The sequence below is a fragment of the Perca flavescens genome, chromosome 5 (genome assembly GCF_004354835.1).
Source record: "Perca flavescens isolate YP-PL-M2 chromosome 5, PFLA_1.0, whole genome shotgun sequence".
Classification (NCBI taxonomy): Eukaryota; Metazoa; Chordata; class Actinopteri; order Perciformes; family Percidae; genus Perca; species Perca flavescens.
This window is the reverse complement of record NC_041335.1, coordinates 11,558,792-11,583,465: the sequence shown is the minus strand read 5'-3', so window position 1 is coordinate 11,583,465 and position 24,674 is coordinate 11,558,792. Positions and strand designations below refer to the sequence as shown.

Below are 24,674 nucleotides of genomic sequence, written 5' to 3'. Positions count from 1 at the left end.
AAACACATGCTAAATAACATGCAATGCTACAACAAAAAAAGGATGACATGTACCACTGTTTGGCAAGGTGATCCTTTGATAACAATACAGTCTTATAAACTCAGAAAGCTCTAATATATACTGTATGCATCAATATATAGACGTAATGAGTAATATTATGTAGATAACAAACTGAAAAGCTAAAATATCTGCAATTCATTAAGACTTCCATACTTTTTATTGCAATTTATTTTACCAATAAAATAGATTTTCTGCATTCATTTATTGTAGTTTGATCTTTTTATTTGTTCACATCTAAAACACACACTTTTTAACACGTGTTTGGTCTTATGAAGTTAAATTTGCACACCTCAATGTGTTGATGGGCTTTGATTATGTGGGATTGAGGTCGGTCACTGAGGCCCCAGGCATTCCTCTTTAATTGAAGTCGATCCATATTCTGAATCTTTTCATCAATTGTTAAGCAAGTGTCGCTGAATTTTTCTTTATGATCAAGTCAGAAAGACCTCCAGTTTATGCTGTCAGTCATGTTCCAGACTTTCAAAAAGCTCTCTTTGATGGGAAATGTGAAACAGAGCTGAGTGGGTAGTAAAGCCCAAGAAAAGAAGCAGCCCTGAATATTTCTGAAAACCAAAGAGCAAAGAGCACACATCAGATTAGTTCTGGACTGATGTATGCTTTATGTTACCTTTTACCTTTTGAGTACCACTTGTATATTTATCGTGTTTATCATTAATACAAAACTTAGATAGTGATGAATAATTTTGTTTGTAATGTGGTGTTACATCACCATGCCTCCTGGGCCAAAGTAAACATAGGGGGTACTGTATACCCGTATTGACTATACTGGGAAAGGTAAAAAGTGTCAAGTAAATAAATAAAAACAATTCTGAAATACCTGCATGCTGTCCAAGTGGTTCTGTATAAGCATAAACAAACACCCATTCAGTAAAAAGAGATGTAGGAAAGAAATAAAGCACAATTACACATGTGATCACTCATACGCATCTTGAAAGCACAACACTCACACTTATGGTCTGCTCTGACACCCGCACATACGCATCACCTCATTACAATGCTAATAGTAAGAGATAATGGCTTTTTTTTAATGGATTTTATAATTAAAAGTCTGTGACATTTTGTTCTTTACAATGTATTTACCTTATTGAAAAAAAGGCCATTTACACAACTCTGATGTTAAGTTTAAATGCGTACCTCACAAGTCAATATATCAGTCAAATATTGTAAAAAAGAAATGTTTATATTTAGCCCCCGGATTCATATCTTAAAACATGAGAACTAAAAAAAGCAAAGAGCATAAAAATTCAGGTAGTGCGGTCACAAAGAGCAGGAAATGGCTCTAGGTATACACAGGTCTGCCCCAGGGCTGACTAGTCTCTTATCCTGCAGCAGCAACAACCACATAAGCACACACAGTCAATTTCCCCCCCCCCCCAAGAGTCCGGACGCTCACCTCTAACAGATGGACAGCGCCTTCATGTTCCTTTTTTGCCTCAACCTGAGCCTGGGAAATACAGGGTGCAGCGTTTCAGTTCACTTTCATTTATATTGCAGTTAAGTTTAAGTTTAAAGCGCCAATGAAAGGCCTTTACAAACAAAATAGAAAGACCTTTTCATTCATTGGTGTTCAGGGTGAAAATGATTGAAAAGAAAGCCACCATCTCTATGTGAGGCCACGATGAAGGATGACACCATCTCTATGTGAGGCCACGATGAAGGATGAAACTTATCTCTAGTGTATTGTAACATTGTACCCTTTCCAACAGTGCCTAGATTTGAACAATTCTAACTTAACCACAACCACCTCAAGATATTGTGGCTTTTTTTGCACCATTTTCACCTTTTATATTTTATGTTTTTTTTAAAGCTTGTTTAATTATCAAAACAGTAAGTTATGCAAGATTAAACAATTATGTGCACACAAGACCGTTGATATAATCAAGGAAGCATTTGTCAGTTTTAGTACACTTACCTGTGAAGACTACTTGCCTGAGAGCATATAAACCAGAGATCTCAAACTACCAGCCTGGGGGCCACATCTAGCCAGAGAAGAATGTTGTTGTTTTTTTCTCATTTTGGTTTTCCCCAATATAGAACATTTTCTAGTAAGGCTCCTCCTCCAGCTATAGCACCAGTTATAACGAAAACTGCCTCTTAATTTGCATTTAAATAAATAGTTGACAAACCCTTATTCACATTCTGATACCACTCTTATATCTGTCTGTTAAATAAAAAAACAATTCATCCTTTTATTGGGGAGATTATGTGCCAGTGTATTTCTTGGCTATGAGTAGTGACTCATAAAACGGCAACCTGTCAACATGTCAACATGGTTTGCAGTAATAGGTGAATCAGCACTAAAGCATAGGCCAACAGGACTCTTCACAGCACACCTGACAACCTAATGGCTCTTTCTAAACCTGAAAGAAAGTGATGTGACAGTTTAAAGAGAACGTGGAACAGAAAGAGAAAGTGGACAATTCTTTTTTAGTGCAACCGTTTCCTGCATCATCTACACGCAGAAATCTGCCATTCACCAGGAATACAGGGTGTTCAAGTGCCCCCACTAGGAATGAGCAACCTGGCCACTGGTCCTCAGGTAATTGGAGTTTGAGATACCCTCATCTATCTAAACCGACATTGTAATCGCAGATATCTCACACTCCGATACATGCAACTACAATATATTGCAAAGCAGATGTGATCCTGGCTATTATTTCTTTCTTTATTTTAAAGATTATTTTTTGGGTATTTTTGGCCTTTATTTATAGGACAGCTGAAGACATGAAACTGGAAAGAGAGAGAGGGGGAATGACATGCAGCAAAGGGCCACAGGTTGGAGTCAAACCTGTGGCCGCTGCGTCGAGGAGTAAATCTCTGTATGTGGGCACACGTTCTACCAGGTGAGCTCCCCAGGCGCCCCTGGCTATTATTTCTATGTATATAATGATTACCTACACAATGAACATGTTACCAGGGTGTATGTTTGTATGGCTGTTTAAGTCACGTCTAAGAAAAATGGCCTGGACTGAGGCTCTGTGCAAACAAACATAATTGTGAACACATTTTAAATTAAGGAGGCTAGTGCATTCAAAAGGAATGAGGTTTGGGTATTATAGAAGCATTGAACTGTATAGAAACATAGCATAATGCACGCCATTTTTCTTATGGGAACCAGAAACATCTGTTTAGAAAAACTGTGTTCCACATGAATATGAGAGCATCTGTGGACTTTACAATTTCATAAATCTACTTTGCAGGCAATTAATTTAGGAGAATGCAGAGAGCAGCCAGTGTCTGAAGGAAGATAAGGCAGTAATGAGCTTCTGTTAATGAGAGGGAAAAAAAGCTGAGAACTCTGCCTGTGAAAGGCTGACTGTGAAGTTAGAGCAACACTGCAGCAACAGCAACACTGGGCATACATGCACACTGTTTCGAGAGAAGGCATTGGTGACAATTCCTATCACGTTCACACTATCAGCAATCTCAGCCATTGCTGGGCTTGCTTTGGCATTACGGTCAGCTCCAGTGCACAGAGCAGGAAGCCCGACCATCAAATGGCCTGGGCCAGCATTTATGTTTAAGCAAGCCTCTAAAAAGTGTCATATTTACTTTGGGTTTTCAATGTTTGATTTGCTTGCTTGTAACAAACAAAGAGCAGTGCTCCTGAAATGTTGAGCACTCAGGGTTTGGAGAGTGATAAGACAGCTGAAGGATGGGGTTAAGAGGATGCCCTGGGAGAGCTCTAGTAGTGCCAGCGATGAAAATGTTGAGAGAGGTGAGTGCTACAGCCTATAGAGAGCGCTTTCCTTTGCTCTGCTCTGTATATTACAGTCCTTGAGTAGACTTCCACCTTTGTTAGACTGTACCGGTGCTCATCAAAAAGCTCTTTTGAATCATGAAAGCCCAAACCTGTGGTGCTGCGAGTGTTAAGTAACCTGAGCTCCCTTACCTTCTGAAGAACTTCAATCTCCTGCTGCTTGGCATTGAGTACAGCCAAGGCCTGCTCATGCTCCAACTCTAGCTGCTGCCGCCGCTCTGCAGCCTCGCGCATATGCTGTCCGCAGGGGGTGCAGGGGTGGAGAGCCAGGAGTGAGGATTGGGAGGGGTGAGGGGAGGGGGAAAGGGGGGGGAAGGAGCATAGAGAGGGCTGCTGTTAGTGGAACTAAAACCCAACGGCACTGAGCCAACACAAAATGCATCTCCAGTCTTCTACTCCACACTCAGAGACAACACAGGTGTTAACATGTGCACACACATTACACATACAGAGGCTGGTTAATTAACAGTGTACTGACCTTTAAACCCTTAAAAAAAACACGAAAGACATAAACTATGCCACAGCAAATGCCATGTGAGAACAGTTTATGTCAAATGATCTGCGGGAGGGATCACATCAAATTGTGCACAAAAGGTGCTTGTGGATGAGGACTAGAGATGCTTTGCTGTGTGAACAAAAAAAGAAACTAACATCAATCCACAGTCAGGTTTGCTGCCCCCTTTAGGTAACACAATACCTGTTCGAAGTCTGGTTACTGGTACTGTTTGAAAAGCTGTCCTCAGTGATGTTGTCTTTGCATGATCAATACAGGGTTTTACGTTACATGAAAAGGGTGAGCAAACTTCGTAGCGTGCTCACTTGTCTGTGGTCATCCATAACAACAAAAGAAGCCATACAATACAAGGGACTGAATGCTAGGCTCTTCATAACACAATATGCCCGTGTCATCCAGTCACATCACTGCTCCCACTATAGGTGAACACTTGAGACACTTTCAGGTGAAAGAAGCAAATGACTGTTCCATGCCAGTAAGAATCTAAGATAGGTAATGTCATCAAACGTGTAGGTGACATTATCATCATGAAGGGTGACCCAGTCTCTCCGTCTCCAGCTTCCTCCCCCTCCCGTCATCATAAAGCCAAACTCTTTGTCCTGCCTCATGCAAAAATGGCATTCCACAGTGCTGTGGTCGTATAGCCAGGTGACCATTCGTACGTCTGGTAAGCAGCCCACGGATAAAAGGGGGAGATAAGCACAGCCACTCAGGTGGACAGAAAGCATTCAGAATGGGATTGAATAGGACTGCTCCCTAACAGATGGACATAGCAGTGATACCTTATAAATCTAGCAGGGTGAGAAGGGACGGGGAAGATGGGAAGGGGCAGGTCAGGGAGGGTAAGATTGCATGAAAGGGTGGAATAGGAAAGGAAAGAGGGGCAGTGTGCTCCAAGCTTCTACTCTTTCACAGCTCCTGGTCAGACCTCCCAACACGACACTGGAAGGCAACAGACATGTCAGGGACATTAGACAGTATAGCGGAAGATAACCAGATGGAGGCAGTGTAGCACAGGTAGGAGAAGGGGTACTGGCAAAGGGTTAGGCTCCATAAAAACACCTGAATTAGGATCCCGGGATAGGCGGACTACTAGAACTAGAAATGCACACAGTACTGAGAGATAGTGCGCTCAAGGCTTCCTCACCTTGAGCACCTGCTCTAGGTTCTCCAGTTTGCCTTGGAGCTGGTTCCTCTCCCACAGGGCTAAATCTCTCTCCTGCGTCACAGCACCAAGGGTCTCTTTGAGCTGGGCATACTCAGACTTCACCTGTGCAGACAGAACAAGCAAGGAGCAAAGAGACTGAGTTTGAGAGTGCAGCTGTACTACAGTGTTTACACTCTTTATCTGGGGTAAAACCAGGCAAAAATCATTGCATCATATTTAGTTTTCACACTGACCTAAACTGATTTTCAGCCTCTTTAAGAATACTGGCAGGTTCATGTTTTTCTTTGCAGATATGAGAGTGGTCATTCTCTTGCTCCCCTAAAAAAAGAGGTTACCCTTTATGGTTTCCTGGTCTGGATATTTTTTCCTGCCCCCCTAAAGTTTAATGAGTTTCCAACCTCTTTGTTAGAAAATGGCCAGATATAGTGTTCCGCCCTACGACAGTGATGACAATGGGCATAGAAAATGAATGAATGGATTAATACTGTGTCTAATTACTCCTCTCCTTTTCTTTATAATGAGCTGCTATTTGTTTTGATAACGCTTAAGTGCAGGTGTCCTGCCTGTTTTTTTTTTTATGCATGGCAAAATTAAAATGACCCTGTGGAGTTTAATTGTAAATAGCAAAGGTATGTTTACAGTTAGACTCAGTCTGATGACGATTTAGCCTCTGGGAGCAACGGCCAATATTTCTGGTGCCAAGACTTCCTCTTCCGTGCGCCCTTTAATTGTTTACAGTCCGAGTCAATACGTTTTGTAGGTGTTTTCAGTCCAGGCGACATTTTGGCTAATCTAAACAGATATGAATGAATGCAGATCAGATGCTAGTCTATTGTCCGAAAGGCCATCTCAAAACCAAAGCGTTCTGCCTCTTTTGCGCCCCACACAGACGGTTTACCTGCATGCAACCAAAGCCCCCTCAAATGTGATTGGTCAATACTACTCAGACTACAAAAGGGAACCAGAATGCTTCCGAAACCCAAATCTTTCCTCGTTGCCTACAGATTCTGCATTTATATGCAGGTATAAATTATGTTAATAGAAATTAGTCCCAACCTAACGCATTGTGAGTATGTATTATATAATATATAAAAAACTGTTTACATCCATGTTAGTTAATTTGCACTCTGCTTATTCCCTGCATTTGACTGGTGCATTACCACTTTATTTGGCACACTACTGCCACCTGATGGTCAGCACAATAGTGTGAAATCATTAGCAGGAATCCTCGCGTCACCTGTATGTATGTGCATACGCCTGAGATGCAAAGAAAAATGGGGGCCTACCCATCAAGTCATTGTTACTAGTGGTCAAAAATACCACAGGTTACCTTTATGGGTAATAAACCGTCCACTATTACCCAACTATACCATGTTGGCAATGATACAACCGGTTTCAAGAGCTTTACATTAAATGCATCATCGCAGATTATAACAGCAGTGTAATCACTACAGGCTGGTGGTAGGCAAATGCCAATGCAACAAAATGACACATTTGCAAATGAGCAAATTTCCCCTGATTCACACTACGGAACTACAGATGGAGGACAGAGTGTTAAAGAGTCATCATCTTACAAAAATAACCACTTGTTAAGCAGCTGTCATTTATTATTAAATAGCTGTGTTATTTTAAAATGAATAATACAGCTAGATTAACCAGTGACAACGGTATTCAAGCTCTTGAAGCAGCAGTGGCTCAATTAACGGTTTGCCACTTGTTTCCTTTATTATAGGGTGGACAAAATGTCAGGAAATGTCAGGAACACCGCTCAGTGCGATCCCAATTCAAAAACACCACAAAGCCTCCCAACTGACTACAGAGTTGAATCGGTGCCTTTTTTTCGTACAATATGAACAAAAACTGAACATAAAAACGCTTCAAAAAGGTAGAGCTGTTACTTTGGATTGAATTCAGTTGTACAGCTGTTTCTATTTTTCTGGTTGTCACTGTTGATTTGAAACACTATGCTGCCATAAACGATTTGCTTTAATGCCACCTGAAGCATGTGTAGCATTTAAAAACAGGCAGAAATGTTACGGGGCCAAACGTGGGAGCTGGCTGGTTTCGGTGATAAAAGCCTTTAAATATTATAATAATGCAAGAAAAACATAATTCACTGACTGCCATGGCTGTAGACCAAAACATTAATACATTATTCACTCTTCATTGTTAACCAAGCACTAAGGATTCAATTGACTGAAGTAATTGCACATTATATTAACACTGTACATCAATTCAACACCAGTGAGGTCTGTACTGCCATTATGAACAATATATGAAAAATATGACTATTTATATTTCTACATTTTCTTCATAATCTGTCTCCCACAGGCCAGTTGTATTGTTACTTAAGAGGCAGTATTTTTCAATCAGCTTTTTAAAGGCCCCTTATCGGCAGCAAGATGACTTTCCTGTAGCCGTAATGTGGCAAGGCCCCTTCCTCAGAGCAGCCATGAATGACTAATGATTCCTTGAGGAGGGCGTTTCAACAAACACCAGCAAAGCAAAACACAAACAGAAACCAGTGAGTCTGCCTCTGGACCGCCCGCCTCTACACAGCAAAAACTATCCGCATGGATAGAAGCGACTGTCAGACCTAATGTAGACAGATCGAACTGAACTATATTGGATTCAGCAGAAGCAGGTCTATAGTCTATTATGGGTAGAGGGAGTTGCCGTTCGTAGCCCCTCCTAGTTCATTCAGACACGATAGGGATCAGAACACGGGGGTGTAAGCGAGGGCTAATATCCGCACTGCCCTGCAGAGTGCTGCTCTCATATCCGTCAGTGTGATAACAGTTCAGGATAGCTGCTCCAAGAGACATCAATAACCAGCATCCCACCCTTCTTCAACCCAACAGCAACTACCTGCCAATCAGCTCCTTCAGGAAATTGCCTTCCTGTCCACAGAGAGAGGCCTGGTGCCTTTTTTTTTTTTTTTTTTGTCGATCTACTTTAACTTTGTGTTATCAGCTCTGAAGGCCTTTGAGGTATTGGGGCTTAAAGGAAGGTGAGGGTGTTTTAATAGAATTGGAGGTTTGTTGCTTTCATTTATATGCTGATAATTGGAAAAAACAGCTCCATCTATCCAGCATCCTACTGTAGGTGCAGTTTTGGCTAAGTTATAGTGTGACCCAGAAAGTCATCTGATATTGTTGAGTGTTAATGTAAAGACCAAAGAGGCTGTGGCCTATGAAGAAACTAGACTGAGAGTCTACAGCCACGTTTAGCAGCTCTGTGAGGCTGTGCTTAGGCACTGCTCTGCTTTGTGCAAAATGCTAATGTAAGCGTGCTAACATGCTTAAAATGACAATGCTAACATGCTGATGTTTACCAGGTGTAATGATCACCGTCTTAGTTAGAGAGTTAGCATGCTAACGTTTGCTATTAAGCACAAAACACAAAGTACAGCTGAGGATGATGGGAGGGTCATTAGTTTTGCAGGTATTTGGTCACAAACCAAAGTATTGAAAAACAAAATGAAATTGTGACCTGATGATGGTGCTATATGACAAGTTAAGGGATCACTAAAGCTACTACAATTCATCCTGAGGGGAAGGTGAATGTCTGTAACACATTCCAATGCAATCCATCCATTAGGATTCATCTTCCGGGAACGGTGCATGTCTGTACCAAAATGTACAAACACTCAACCAATAGCTGTCTACATACATGTAAATAGATAGATAGATATAGATATTTCACTAAAAAACAAAAATGTCAACCTCATAGTGGCACTACAGAAAATTTCAGGGAATTCCAAAGTCACTAGGATTAATCTTCTGGCGACAATGAATGTCAATCCATCCAATAGTTGTTATTTCAGACCGGACAAAAGTAGGTGACCGACTGACTGACAGACAGACAAACAGACGGACTAACATGGACATCCATAGAGACATAAAATCATGTTTTACAGTAGGTGTGCTCACAACAGTTATGAGCTTATAATCATTACAAGTGTAAATGGAGCAGCACTGAGATGTATACAGTATATAGCCAAAACCAAGGCCTTTCACCTCTTACCTTCTCATACTCAGATGTCTTGTGGCTATTGTTGAAGAACTGGAGGTTCAAATGTTTGTTCTCCTGGAGGAAATCTTGAAGCTCATTCTCCTAGACGAAAGAGGCAGAAAGAAAACAGTGTTTAGAACCCCAGAAAGTCCCAATGATTAAACCAGAGGACAGCACTCAAAGCCAGCGTGTTGTTAGCGATAGCCCATGCATTATTCATCTGAGGAAACCGCTCGAGGTTCTCTACGTTCTAGAAGCTGCCATTTTAGCCACTACAGTGAAACAATAATAATAGTGTCATAATAATAGCTTTTATGTCAAGGTCTTAAACATACTGGAATAGATGTAAAAAGAAACCAAGAAAATGTTCTTCTTCACCGCTCTCTGTGAGTGGATGTAAATTAAACATGCATTCTGATACCCTCCTAACCACACACACACACACACACACACACACACACACACACACACACACACACACACACACACACACACACACACACACACACACACACAGAGCCTCTTTTTCAAGTGTGTTGAGCCGAGGGTAAAAAAAAAAAACCCTTCAGTGCAGAGAAAGAAAACTTAATTACATTCAATCAACAGTCATGAGGCGTGCCGTGGATGCAATTTATAGTGCCAACTGGAGAGTTCTCTGAGATGTGCAATTCACTGTGGCTACAGCAGCATGTAGGCCAAGTGTTGTTCTTGTCAGGAGCAGAGAAACCTACTGGCTCATGCATGATACATTTACTGTAAAAGTGTGTACAGTGTACGGTGCTTCTTAATGGCTAGTGATGGTGAGCCTGCTCCTTTCCCCTATGAAGGATGTTTCAGAAAGCCAATTGAGACAGGAGTAACCATTACAAAACAAACATGCATGCAAGGGTCATTTGCTTTAGTGATGTTCATAAAGCATTGTAAATATCAGCGCTGTCTGGTAAATGCACACCAAAAACATTTTTCACGACACGTCACAGTAGGAGAATCGCAGGAGTAAATAATAAAACAAATGACGGCTGAATTACATTTATCTGCTTCAGTTTCAGGGTCCTGGTATCGTGCATGCTGGCTCACTGTCACACTGTCACTGGGAATACAACAGAGCCATCGTTAATGTTATTAGTATTACCTGTGCCTTTCCAAATGTCCAAATGTCGGCTGTGATGAAAGCCTACTGTTTGTGATGAACTCAGGTGTACATTTAGACTTGTTGATGATTGATTGCAGACTGCTACCAGGTGGTGTATGTACAGTATATGTAGAGTATATTAGGTTGTAAGTGACACCAAACCAAGTGTGGTCAAAAAGTACGGTAATAATGTAAGCTTAATAGGCTGTTATCCTTTTTCTACAGAATGATAAGGTATGATAACCAAATTTCAAAAAGAACATTGTATCTACAGTAGATAATGCATCATTAAATTGGTATATGTTCGGACATTGCTATTAGTTTTTCATGATAATGTAAGACTATAAATAGCACTGCGAATTGGAGAAACCTATAAATATTATATAATTTTCTAATGCTTATACTATACTGTACTGCCAGGAGTGTTATAGATAGTATATACTACGCTGGCCTGTGCTCAAATTACATGTATAAATATTATATAATTTTCTAATGCTTATACTATACTGTACTGCCAGGAGTGTTATAGATAGTATATACTACGCTGGCCTGTGCTCAAATTACATGTATAAATGAAGGAAATGTTTTATTTGTAATGAATGGATTATTTTGGGGGATTGTGAAAGACCACAAAAACATGTTTCAAATCATGTATCATTATACAGTATACCTATAATGCACATTTTCCTGCTACACTACTATTACTAATAACTGCTGTTACTACTCACTACTTCTAATAATAGTTATAATAGTAATATTAATAATAATGGACATCTACTGTGTGGACACAACTACAGTGTATATACTGTACATATGCGCAACATTGAGGAGAAATACTGTCAAGGACATGCAGTGATAAGTAAACAACAGCCTGAAGACAGCACCAAAGTCACATCTGAGATCTGCTGCTTTTCCATTAATTTAATTTCAGTTCCCGAAAAATTATTGGCATTTCAACCTGCATCAATTGTGTCCAGTCAATTTTAATGCTTCCCGTACAAGCACCAGATTGCATTCACATTCCTATTCATATGCATTGATCCTTCAATTGGGAGCTGATGTGGGCTGGCTAAGCCTCCAGGTGTTCATTCTGAAGGACAAACACAGCTACTGAAAAAAAAAAAAAAAAAAAAAGAGAGCTCACATTTTACTGTATGCATGCTGATTAACACAGTGGACTGAAATACTTTTGAAATTAAAGATTGTTGTTGATTTAAGCATTTCAACGTAGACTGCCATGCTCATTTAAAATCCTTTTTGGAATTTAGAAGCGACAGCACATCACACACATAGTGATGCAAACCAAATTGTCTTGAACACAGAGAATCAGCTGTTTCTTTGTCCTGTATTGTTGACGTGTTAACGCTTTAAAGAGATCAGTATACGTCATAATCCCTTGACAAGACACATTCTTTATAGAGAGTGTGTGTGAGCCTAGTGATGAAGAGAATCCCATGCAGAATACATCGTGGCCTATATTGAGCTGCCTCCAACATTATTCAGCTGAGGTTTTCTGCTGAGGTGTGTGATTTGCCATTTGAGATTTGCTTTGAATACTTCCACCAATGTACACATAAAATGTACTACACAGCATAAATTCTGTTTGATTAATTCTTTTTTGTAATGCTTTAGAAACTTGCTAATAGTATGTATATTTATATATATGTGTGTAACCAATTCAAATCTCCATGACATAAACAGCAAATGTAACAACATATAACATAAAAGTTAATTACTGTTATATACTATTTGCAATTTGCAATGTTACAAAAATACAATATACTGTAGTGAGCAAACAGACAAAACAACACAAAAATATTATATTTATATACAATAATATTGTGTAGAGATAAACAGGGAAGTCTTTTAGATGTGTTCTATTCACTCTTGACAAGCCAGGATATACGTAGTTTCATGAATAATGCACTATGGAACAATAGTATTAGGCCTGAGGGATAGTACCTGGGTCACTCCTATGTTTGAAAGCAGTGCAGAGGCAGTCGTGTGTTCTGTCCAGACATGATCTGTCTCAGCCTGGTGTGCCAGAACTGTGTGTTTAATTTCGACATGGCTGACCGATGAATCAACTCTGCCATTTAACACAGGAGCAAAGCAAACATTCCACCCACTTACTCTCTTGCTCTGTAGACTCTGTGTAAACAGCATCATTTGCTCTTGGTCAGTATAGACGACAGCCACTATTACTATTGTACTAATTATCAGCTACACCTTTTCAGCCAGACTCTCTTTCTTTATCCAGACCATCTGCTCTGAACCTTGCCCTCCTGACTACTGGCTGCTTGTTACATTGACGACATTAAAATAGGAATATTATAAGGTATAAACCTTTTATAAGTAAATTTGGGGACTGGCAAGATTCCAAAAATGTAATTGTGTATGTCAAGTGTACAGTTGAAATGTACTGACTTAGCTGCACAGTGTAGTGTAAAAATACATACTGCATTTCCCTTTCAGGTCCTCTGCATACTTTTGTTCTCTATAAAGGGGCCTTTAAGCCCTTAAAGGGGAACTTTGGTACTTTTCAAACTATTCTCTATTTTACCATTTTTTGCCTCAGTGACTAATCGGAACAACAATTTTCAAAAGTGGTCCAGTATTAAGTAAAAGCCTAATTTGGTCTGTTTCTAACCAAGTCTCACTTACGGAGAAGTATTTCGGAAATCTTGCGGTGGTGACTTGACATCCACATTGTTGAAATCGTGTAAATATTCAGCCATAGCATCGAAAATTTTAGATAACACTAAGCTACGCTTTCTGTACTTTAACTCAACAAACTCATCACTCCTTCAGAATGAGACATCTGTGTGAACGAGACTTGGTTAGACACAATAACGACCAGACCAGATCAAGTATAAGGTAAAGAAAAGTGTCTTATTTCTCTTTCTTCCTTTCAATAATGTAATCAGACACTTATAATAACAATCTGAGCCTGTCAATGGAAAGAGAAGTGCTCTTTTAGGGTTTACCCCCTTGGGCAGGCAAGGGGGTACACAGCAATCACACTCAGGTGCTGACCCAAACAACCGGTTTTGGTCCGCACCAGTTCCTAACGGACTCTGGTATACTTTGGTATGTTTCGTTTGTGGTGAGAGCATGATCCGACCCAACTACCAGGTGTACGCCGCAAGTTTGAGCTACAGTAAACGGCTCCTGTAGTCAGGTGTGTTTTGCAATCGGCGATGCGGCAGAGCATGCAAAGTCTAGCAGATTGCTATGTTTCTGTCACAGAAATATACGTCAATATGTCAAGCTCGCCGCTACTCACATCTCCGTGGTCAAACCAGCCGTGGTTGAAGTTGGAGACAGACGTAGAGCAGAGCGAAGTCCCAGAGCAGAGTAGACGAAGTAATGTCGCTCGTGAAACAATGTCTGGAAAATTATTTTAATGAATACATGGAGATTTTTGCACTATTTCAGAACACAGGACCTTCTTCTGTATTTCATGCTCCCACCCAAGACACAGCTGACCAATAAGCGGAGTGAACGTTCTTGCTCCACGAGATCTCGCAATATTAAACAGTTACGATATTTCTCGCCGAGGTTAAAACTTTTTGCAATATCAGTACACAAGTGCAGAATGATGTCGGTACTACCGAGGACCAATTCACATTAAATCAATCGGTGCCAAATTCTGGTACCTGAGAGCGCGTAAGCGCAAGCTTCTCCATCCTCTCTGTTTCACGGAGAGCAGGGCTCAGCTCTGACACACACACGCATGCACACACGCACACACACATGCATGCACGCGAAAGTTACATTGCCTCTGCAGTTTGTTCAAGTCACAGTAAGACACAAGTGTGATTACATTTTTCAAAACTATACGCAGACAGCGTTTGCTGCAATATAAAATAATGGCAAGATCTGTCAGGAACAAGGCAATTTAAAGTGCATTAAAGAGTCATGAAATAAAACTGTGAAAAATAGAATAAGATACAAATACAAGAAAAAAAGTAACAGTGCAGTGTAAGAACTTGATCCCCTTTAAGCCTGACACATCATGGTGTACATAAACAAACCACAAGCATACAGTAAAATGCCATCTTGAAGATCTGAATTTACTGCACTGTGTAAAATGCAACAACAAAAAATAATCAATCCTGACATCATTGATTTCAGTTTTCTTTGCTTTTGCACATGCATGCCATGTGTCCAAGCAATAAGAACTGCCAATCCTGCCTTTGGCAGAAGGTGTTTGTGCTTACAAACAGCTCATAAAGAAAGCTAAGCCGACCACAAAGGCAGACATTTCACATTCCAGTCCTTGGACTTGTTAAGTCTGCTGTCTGCCTCGGTGTCAATCTTCAATTAGCACTGATACATATTCGGGCAACGCTAACACAGGTGCCTGGCGCCATGGTAACAGGCCTTAAATGCTAGCGGAGGCATTATTCCTCTGATAGTCTGTAGTTATATTCTCGATACCCAGGAAGGTTGAGGTGCCAGATGGCTGTGTCAGTGTCTGCTGTCACTTATTATATATACGACAGCTGAACTCACTAAGAAGAGACATGGCGTTAATAGCAGCTGGAATTTCAAATACTTTAAAAATTAACGTATATTCCTGTATATACGTTAATTTTCAAGTATTTGAAATTCCAGCTGTTATTAACGCCATGTCTCTTAGACAGTTAAAAATCTACTAGCAGAGGAGCTGCAACTGAGTCCCTAACAGCTGCACCTAATTCTGTACGTGCACTCTTTACTTTAACCTGAGAAGGAGGAAAAACAGAGGACAGACAGAGAGGTAAGCCAGTTAAGACCAAACAGGGAGTGACATTACTGTCAACTCGCCATCCCCTCACAACAGTGTTCATTGGCCTTGTCTGTGTTTGTGTCTCTGTTCCCGGAGCTCAGTGCGGGGGGAGATAAGAGCTGTGCTGCAGTCTGTGGAGACCAGCCTGCCATTTCTGCACGCTATTTGGGGACAGTTTGTCTTTGGGTAGCTTCCCCCAGACTCAGCAGGCAGACAATGGTCGAGGAGCGAAGTGCTGCTGTGGGCAGGGAACGTGAGGAGGGTAGCAAAGAAAACAGTCCTAATGGAGTGTTTATTTGGGGCAGGGAGCCACACACAAAGACAGCTCATCTAAAGAAGAGGGCTTGGGGGCATGAAGGGAATTAATTCAAATAGTCTCGGACCAAACCGTGCCATTTAAATTACTGCTGAATCTTTCCAGCTCGTGCCTTTCACTCCAGGCCATCTGCTCTACTCTGTGCCTAGTTCTGCTTCTACAGGTTACAAACATGTATCAGTTGTATGTAGTGCTAAACATCCTAACTCATGAAGCAGCTCTTATGTCATATAACTCCCTGTATTGTTTTATCAAATCCCAAACCGTCGGCCAACAAATGTCTACACTTACACATTCTCTAAAATTCTAATTTAACTGACATTAAACTCAACATTTTGCTGCAGAGCCCATGGGGACCCCACTTTGACAAAGACTACCGGAACATCATAGCAGTAAGATGTCATTCTCTCTCAGAATAAACTTAACATAACAGAAGCTGAGCAAGGCTCTCCATCTCGGTATAACAAAATAAAAAGTGAGTGTAGTTATTCTGCTTAGTGGGGCTCGGTTAACTGTAATGGTAAAACCCCTCAGACCAGAACCACTTAATCTTTATTTGTGCTGTGATTTACAACTCTGATGTCCTCCTGCTGTAAGGGACTGATAGAGTCTGATGACTCCTCTTATTTGAGGTACAGTACTACTCCCTACTCAAATAAACACAACATAGCAGGGTAATAACTGCCACTGCTGGCCAATGGTTACTTCAGCATACATGGCATTTAGCCTGGCTCCAACTGCAAATCCTCCACTCCCCAGCACCACCAAACAATAAAAGTTTAATACACACCTGTGACCTGTCTGCATCATTTCAGGCAAACCATACTCTTCTTAACACAAATGCCAACACAGCCACAGTGTTTAACCACCCAAACCAGCAGAAAACCCTGTCACTGATGGCTATGGGACACTAGTAGACATTTGGTCTTCAGCACTTCACTTCACTTCACAGCTATTCATACTTTGGCCATGCATCATTCACACCAGCTTCCAGTCTTCTTCTTTTCTTCATTGATGTATATTTTCTGGGGTATTATTGCAGCCCTCTGCAGTTAGAAAAAACTCAACAGGGTACCTAGCAGCATGCTAGTTGGTCAGTGTACAGTTCAGATAATCACATGTGAGGTGACATGGTTAACCACTGGGCAATTCCCAAGATCAAAAGAAACAAACATATTGCTGTATGTGCAACTTAAACTTTGGAATATGTTGAGCATATGATGAGCAATCATGAGCAAAGAAGACTAACATCGGACCAATACACATCCTTTATTGAAATAATGCATAGCTAAAACGTCAAGATGAGGCATGTAAAAAATAAGTGTTTTTTTTCTTTTCTGCTTCTCAGCAGGTTCTCTCTCCACCCAACCTTTTTTTTTTTCCTTCTCTTTGCCTTTTGTCCTTAGTCAAGGCCACTCCAGCAGGAAGGATGACATTTCTGGGGCACTGTGAGAAAATGTCCTTCAAAAGGCACCAAACATATGAAAATGCAAGACTTGTGTAACATATCTCTGACTTTTTACAGTGGTCACTATTACTGGACAATCACACAGGGTGCTGTGTAATGCTCAATACTTAAATAACAGCAGGGTTGTAAAGAGCTCCATAAGCTAATGTGTATACAAACGAAAGAAACCAATAAATGCACAGCCTGAGGATAGCACTGATGTACACAGCGGTATCCTTATACATCATATCACTATACACAGTTTTTCTTCTGTTTGTGTATGATCACACACTGCAAACACTTACTGCTGCAAAGAGTATCTCTCATTCTCAAATGTATTCCCCCTTCGAAAAAAACCAAACCCACAGAGCCTGCAACTTGCAGTTAACCGCTCCCACTTTTCAATTTCAGTCATCACCGCCTGAGAAATAAGCTATCACTACAGTAGACCCCCCACTCATTTTCTCAAGGAACGTTTCTATGTGATGATAGCAGGCAAGGCTCTCAGGTACAAATCAATTTTAGCCTGCATCCTCCTATCGCTCAGAGGCCAGGGTGTATTTTTGGAGCACTTACCAAAGTCTGACATGTTTGATTCTTTTTCTTCACCTCCGCTTCAAGTGCTTCACACTCCTTTCTTCTGGTGCTGATCTCAGTCTCCTGGGGAGGAAAAAAAACAAAACAAAAAAATCAGAGGACAGCTGCTATGGTTTGTCAGGAACAGAAGCTTCCTGAGAGAACTCAGTGAAACTATGAAGGGAAAGAGGAAGGGAGCAAGAGCATTTCATTATTCAGCAGCTGTATTTAGGTGTGTGAGTGTATGTGTGTGCAATCATGTGTATATGTATGTGTGTGTGCAAAGGAGAGACATGGACATTTTCAGAGATTATCTAATAGATATTACAAAATGTTTTTGTTGGAGGTTGGAATGATTCTGAGGTTGAAATGTTGAGGATGTAGAGTGTGGTCCTCTAGGAATAATTTGTTGAAAAGGATCAAACCAAAATCTCTCTCTCTCTCTCTCTCATGGGTGGGCCAAATTCTCTTGGCGGGCAAAGCAGAGAAAGAGGAGGTAATCTTGCTCCTTATGACCTCATAAGGAGCAAGACTCCAGATCGGCCCATCTGAGCTTTCATTTACCCAGGGCTCGGTTTACACCTATCACCATTTCTAGCCACTGGGGGATCATAGGCAGGCTGGGGGAACTCATATTAATGTTAAAAAACCTCATAAAGTGAAATGTTCATGCCATGGGACCTTTAACTTAATTTGGCTTGTCATATAGTCATTGTAAATTAAGACTTAGGGCCCTATTTTAACGATCTGAAACGCAAGTATCAAACGTGAAACGCAAGTAGCTTTGTGGGCGGATCTCGGGACGCAAATCTAAAATGGGTTGGTCTGAAGTAGCTAGGTGTGGTTTGGGCGTAACGTGCAATAAACCAATCAGAGCGTCATCTCACATTCCCTTTAAGAGCAGGCGCGCATGACGGCAGATTTGCCTGGCGCACGCCAGCGGGAGCTGTCCGGGATTCGGCAAAGTAATAAATGCCCGTCTTGACCGGGTGGCGATGTTGCTGCGGCCTCCCGGGCGCATCTCCTCAAGTCTGGAGAGGATTGCTGCAGCCATGGAGCGTGGGCCTCCAAACGCACCACCTGCTCCTGTTGTGCCCCTTCCTCCTCCCCCCACTCCATCTCCGTCCACCTGCTCCACCAGGAGCGCTTTGCGCATTATGCCACTCCCGGACCAGATTCCGCCGGAGTGTCCAATCCCGCCGTAGTTCAACATCACGTCTCCTTAAGTCCTCTAATATTTCCTCATTTATGTCATCAACACATCCATAATTCATGGAAATGTTGTGTAAAACACAACAAGCCACAAAGAATGCTGTGACTTTTTGAGGACTGTACTGTAAAGTGCTCCTGACCTATCCTTACACCTGAAGCGCATTTTCAGTAATATTTTATTTTTTTTGTAATTATGTATGGTTTGCAAAAATGGGAACTGCTGCGTCCGTGTAGATGAGAGATGCAAAGTGTTTGCGCGTTGTGTACGCGCTACATTAAGGCCAAGCATGCACCCCTAAAATAGCATCTGAATAAAGCGGCACTGACTTTAGACTAGCGCCACTGACTTTAAATACCGACGTGTGTCTGTGGAGGGAAAAGTCCGCTGTGCGTCGGGTGCAAAATAGGAATGATATATGCGTTGGTGTACAAAGGCAATTGCGCTGAGTGCAAGATAGGGCCCTACGAGTCTATAGCCTTGCTGGCCCTTCTGTGAGGTTGTACTTAGGCTCAGAGGTGAAAACTAAAACATCAGCATGCTAACATGCTCACAATGCCAACTGGCGGATGTTTAGCAAGAATATTGTTTACCATGTTCAACAGTTTAGTTAAGTTCAATCAAATATTACACAACCGGACATGTTCCACCAGCAATGTGATCCGGATTTCTTAAGAAAATAACAACATCTGCAACTACAGGTTTCCCTGACATTAGCATGTAGCTACATGTAGCAGGGTATGTAAGAAAACTGGAGTAGCGTGCCTGGAGCAGATGACTATATATAGAAAACCGGCCCGGTATGACATCATACCGAGCCGAGAATAGAAAAAAAACAGAGCGTTCAGAACAGTGTGAAATCTGAGGTATTGGCTCACAGGGATGATTTCTTTTATACATGTTAACCTCATTATTCAAAGCTTTGTCCTTGTTTAATATGAACATCCGGCACTGTAACATTATAGAGATGACATATAATAAGCATAAGCATAATAGGTCTCCTTTAATTAATTAAGCGGCAAAGAATAACAATTAAGCAACATTGGTCAATCATTTTGTGCTTCAAATATTGTTTGGGTCTTGGGCTTGACTAGAAAATTCAAATAGAGCTTAACATCCATCAGAAATAGGGTAAAGTTTGGTTTTCTAATGGTCCATATCGAGTCTGAAGCCTTTCTTCGCAGCAGACGTGTCTACCTGTCTACGTTTCTACACAGCAGCAAAAGCACAGGTGTTGCTAGATATAACAGTATGTTTTATTACAGTATGTCTGGAGATACACAGTATACTAATGCCTGTTATAATTCCATCAAGCAGCCATTCAACTAAGGGGGCCAACTCAATAATTTGTTGTGATGAAAAAAATTAAAATCCCCCCAAAAATTAAGCTACAACTCTGTATTTTTCCCCAGTTAATACACTTTATTAGTTGTTGAGTCTATAGACCTTTTTCACGGCAGACATGTTGACATGTCATAGTAGGAAAAGCACAGGTATATTCAAAAGTATTAATGATGGCTGCATTCCACTTAGGAGAGGTCCTGGTATTGTGCATGCTGACTCACTGAAATAGCTCACTGGGACACTTGATGGAACTGAGCCATCGTTTAGGTTATCAATTTCAGCCGTGCTTTTCTTACTATGACAAGTCTAAATGTCTGCTGTGAAAAAGGTCCATTCCCCTTTTTTCTGGAAGAGGTCACTTACTTGACATAGCAGGAAAAGCACAGGTGTAACTAATAACCTTAGTGGTGGCTCTGTTCCATTTAAGGGTCCCAGTAAGCCAGCATTTGCACTAGCAGAGCCCTGGCACTGATACTGGAAGGAAGGCAGTCGTAATCAATGCTATTAATTACACTTGTGCTTTATGTGCTATAACATGTCCAAAAGCCTACTCTTAAAAGGTTGATTCTGTCTTCCATGTTAATTAGGTATAAACTTAGACAAGACATAAATGTTTATGCACAGGTGCTACTGTATAGTATATGTAAGTATTGTAAGTATATTCTGTCTCCCATGTAAATGAATATGGATAAAAAAACTGAAACTAAAATTTTTAAATATGTTTGCACATGCACTGTAGATTGCATTCTGTCACTTTGTATTAATATAAGGTTCAACCAGTGCCTACTGTAGCTGACACCTAATATTCCCTCCTGAGGTTTTTTAATGCCTGTTATGTAACCATCAAGCAGCCGTTTAACTGGGCTGACAGCTGAATGCTGTGTTAGCTAGAATTACAATGAAAAGAAGTTGAGCTTTCTTCACAATGTGTGATTAGAGCCAAAACATGACTCAAGTCTGCCACAGTTTCTACGGAGGATGACTTGTTTAGTCTATCAGCTTTCTTCAGAGAATTCGTCACCACTGGCTTCTCCGTAGGAGCACAAGGGAGACAGCTAGAAATGGGATATCCTCTTCAAGCTGATTGGGTGTTCTGCCCTGCTCTGGAGATGAAAATACGCACATTTTTATGAGCATTCATTTGCAATGCATAGCCAACTATTGCACTGCTCTTACAGTACAAAATACATGAAAGTGACCACCCTCCAGATACTGTGTTTATCATCAGTTTATGAGAAACAGCCTCGCTATGGATGGGAGTGAAAGTGCAGCAAGATTAGCGTATAGAATTAAACAGGATTTTATCTGTGTCACACACACTCTGGTAGCATGGCACCACGTGTCCCTGAACAAGACTAAAATAAGCACCAGAGGAGCCACCAGAAGCCCACAGCGTACAATACATGCTGCATGTGAGAATGAACGAATGTGCACTTCATCACAGAAAACGCTCACAGCTTGGTTTGACTTTGAATATATATTGGAATCCATTCAAATGGAAGACATCAACATGACCCGCGAGTGCCGACAATATTCAATTAGACAGTGAACGATAAGGTCAGAGAGCAGGATGGACGGAAGGAAGAGGAAAAAGCTGTGACCCTTTCGAGATCAGTAACCTTGTGGTGTTTCACCCCAGGCAAGTGACAGTTGGTATGATGAAATCTTTGACCCCTTATCTGTTGAAGCTGGTCCAACAGGGATCCTGTTCAACTGTATGTATGTTAGCATGCGCTCTTGTATTTCCATCCTTTCGAGGACCAAAACCCTTACATGGACAGTAAGATGTGGAAAATAAATGTCCTCTGAAGTGAGGTTTTCATGATTAAATACCTAATTAGGATGAAGAGTTCAGATGGATCTATAGTTTTGGTATTAGAATTAAAATGATGTTCAATGTTTTTTTTAAACTTTAAACTTTTTTATGTTTGGGATTTGTTTAAAGTTAGGGTTAAGTACATGAATAAAATAAGTAAAATAAATGTGGTGGAGTCAACTTCTCAGGCAAAGATTTTACAGCCGCAAAAGACACTGTTACAGCTTCCAGTTTGTGGGCAGTATCTCTACTGAAATATGAAAGACCACTGCTGATGTTTCAGATAAATATTCATACTTGAGAGATGATTCATTTCCTTATTCAGTTGGCAGTGATATTAGCCACTGCAGGTGTTTCTAACTAGTAATTTGTAAATGTGTATTCCTTTTTGATTATGAAGAGGCGTTTATCAATGGTGCAGACCAAATTGCCTTAGGGTGCAATTAGATAGACCTACTATCAATCAACTCAACGACATAGCGCTGAGTGATACATGCAAGTTGGGGGTGAAAAATGGTGGCCGGGTCACAAAGTTTCTCAAATTACAGATAAACAGTACAGTAAAATGTGTTTCTGAAAACATTTTAGGTGAAAAATAGGCAATACAGTAACAGAATCTTGATTCATATTTGATCAGCACCGCCTACGATTTGATCTGAGTTTTTATGAGCCTGGTGAGTTACGTTAGATGGAGAATGCCAGTTACAGTACGTCCAGTAACTACGTATCAACGCATTACGTTCCACAGTCAACAGAAGCATTTGCAAAGATGAATGAAATGTTAAAAACTATGAAAAGAGTAAAAAAGATTGGACCTGTTCAAAGAAGTACACATATGTACAATATACACTACCACGTTGACTCTAAATGATTTCCTTTGAGTGAATCACACAGAACCCCTGCGGACAGCTTGCCATCTCCCATGTGGGCTAGTATCTACAGTAATGTGTAGAGTTATAAGAACCAGACAGCTTCAATACACACAATGGATATTTCACTCACACACTTGCAGACACTCAAACACACAGCTCTCAGGCTTGCTGAGGCCCATTTGTTTGGAGCACATTTGCCAATGTTCAATTAAAAATCCCTCTGATAAAAGATTCAAATGGCTGCCATTGTGAGTAATGAGTTCCTGTTTAAGTGAAGAGGCGTTTACTGCACAGCAGATGAAGACAGATGAGAAAGACCATCCCCTTGGGCTGGATATAGCATTCGTGCCTCAGTGGCACTAATGCAAATGCATGCGCAAGAAAGGTGCATCTACAGCGATCTATTCTGCCTCCATGTCTGTTATGTACTACAGTATAAGCAGCATGAATTTCACATTCTGCTTTTTGGCAGAACATCTTTTAAAATGAATATCTTGATAACTTAGTTTCAGGTTAGTGTAAAAGATCTCCCAAAAAAAAAAGGTTATGGTTTGGTTTTAGGTCAGGGACAAAAGTACAAAATTAAAAATAAATGAAGCAGTTAAGACATTTGAGTAGGACAAACTAATTAAGCGACTATTTCTTACAGAATCTAAACAATATTTGTTAATTAATTGATAAGCCAATAAAGAGAAAATAAATCAACCACAATTTTGATTAGTGATTGATTAATCATCATTCATCATGCAAAAATTCAAAAAATTGTTTGGACAAAATGAAGGCGTTACTTTGGGCTCAGGGAACTTGCAATGCACGTTTGTTTTGTTATTTCTTAACATTCTATAAAATGAAAGGGGAAAAAAAGCATTGACAATGAATCAATAATGAACATAATCACTACTTGAAGCCCTAAACATTACATGTCATGTCATGTCATGTCATTTAGCTGACGCTTTTATCCAAAGCGACTTACAATTGCTATATATGTCAGAGGTTGCACACCTCTGGAGCTACTAGGGGACACATTGGTTGATGTATTGCAGTGGGAATCGAATCCGGATCTCCCGCACCAAAGGCATGTGTCATATCCGCTGCGCCATCACCACCCCCACCCCACATTTCACTGATCAAACTTCACTCTTCCATTTACTTTTTCTATTGTTTAGCAAACACAATTTATTGTAATAAATAAGACCATCCTCTGACCAAAATAATCCATCTAGCGCCATCATCGCGTCAAGATTATTATTTGTGTCATACTTTGTTTCATGACCAAAACCTGCAATATAACTGACATAAAATCAGCCTCAGCTGTAATTTGTGTTTTGTGTTTTGTACTAATAACTAAAGCAAATGGTAACTTAGATGGTGAACGTGGTAAACATTGCCATATTAACATTAGCTTTGTCATTGTGAGCATGTTAGCTCAAAGCACTGCACGCCCAGGTCCCATAAAGCCACAAGAACGACTATAGATTCTTAGTCTTGAACATGAAGCCCCTGCCTGAGCTAGTCTTGACAAAGAAACAACAACCATTATGTACATCTACAAGTGGCTATTTTCTCCAAGTTACCTCCACACACACGTTTTTCCTTTGACAAATAAACTCACAAAGCATACCTGAAAATCGGACTTAACTACTAATTATC

The 24,674-nt window shown here is 40.6% G+C and overlaps 1 protein-coding gene across 16 annotated transcripts in view; it reads right to left on the bottom strand.

The window, feature by feature from the left end:
• Positions 1–24,674, bottom strand: part of rimbp2b (RIMS binding protein 2b) — a 111,437-nt gene that overhangs the window by 31,606 nt on the left and 55,157 nt on the right. For 9 of the 16 annotated variants that reach the window (XM_028577528.1, XM_028577533.1, XM_028577535.1 and 6 more), the window contains exons 6-11: positions 17,783–17,866; positions 9,550–9,639; positions 5,503–5,625; positions 3,974–4,078; positions 1,475–1,525; positions 899–919 (exon numbers count right to left, since the gene is read on the bottom strand). In XM_028577528.1, the coding sequence (XP_028433329.1) occupies positions 899–919; positions 1,475–1,525; positions 3,974–4,078; positions 5,503–5,625; positions 9,550–9,639; positions 17,783–17,866 (474 nt within the window). Of the gene's footprint in view, positions 1–349; positions 507–898; positions 920–1,474; positions 1,526–3,973; positions 4,079–5,502; positions 5,626–9,549; positions 9,640–17,782; positions 17,867–24,674 lie in introns of those variants that run through there. The other 7 variants (XM_028577532.1, XM_028577534.1, XM_028577542.1 and 4 more) reach the window with 3 other exon arrangements.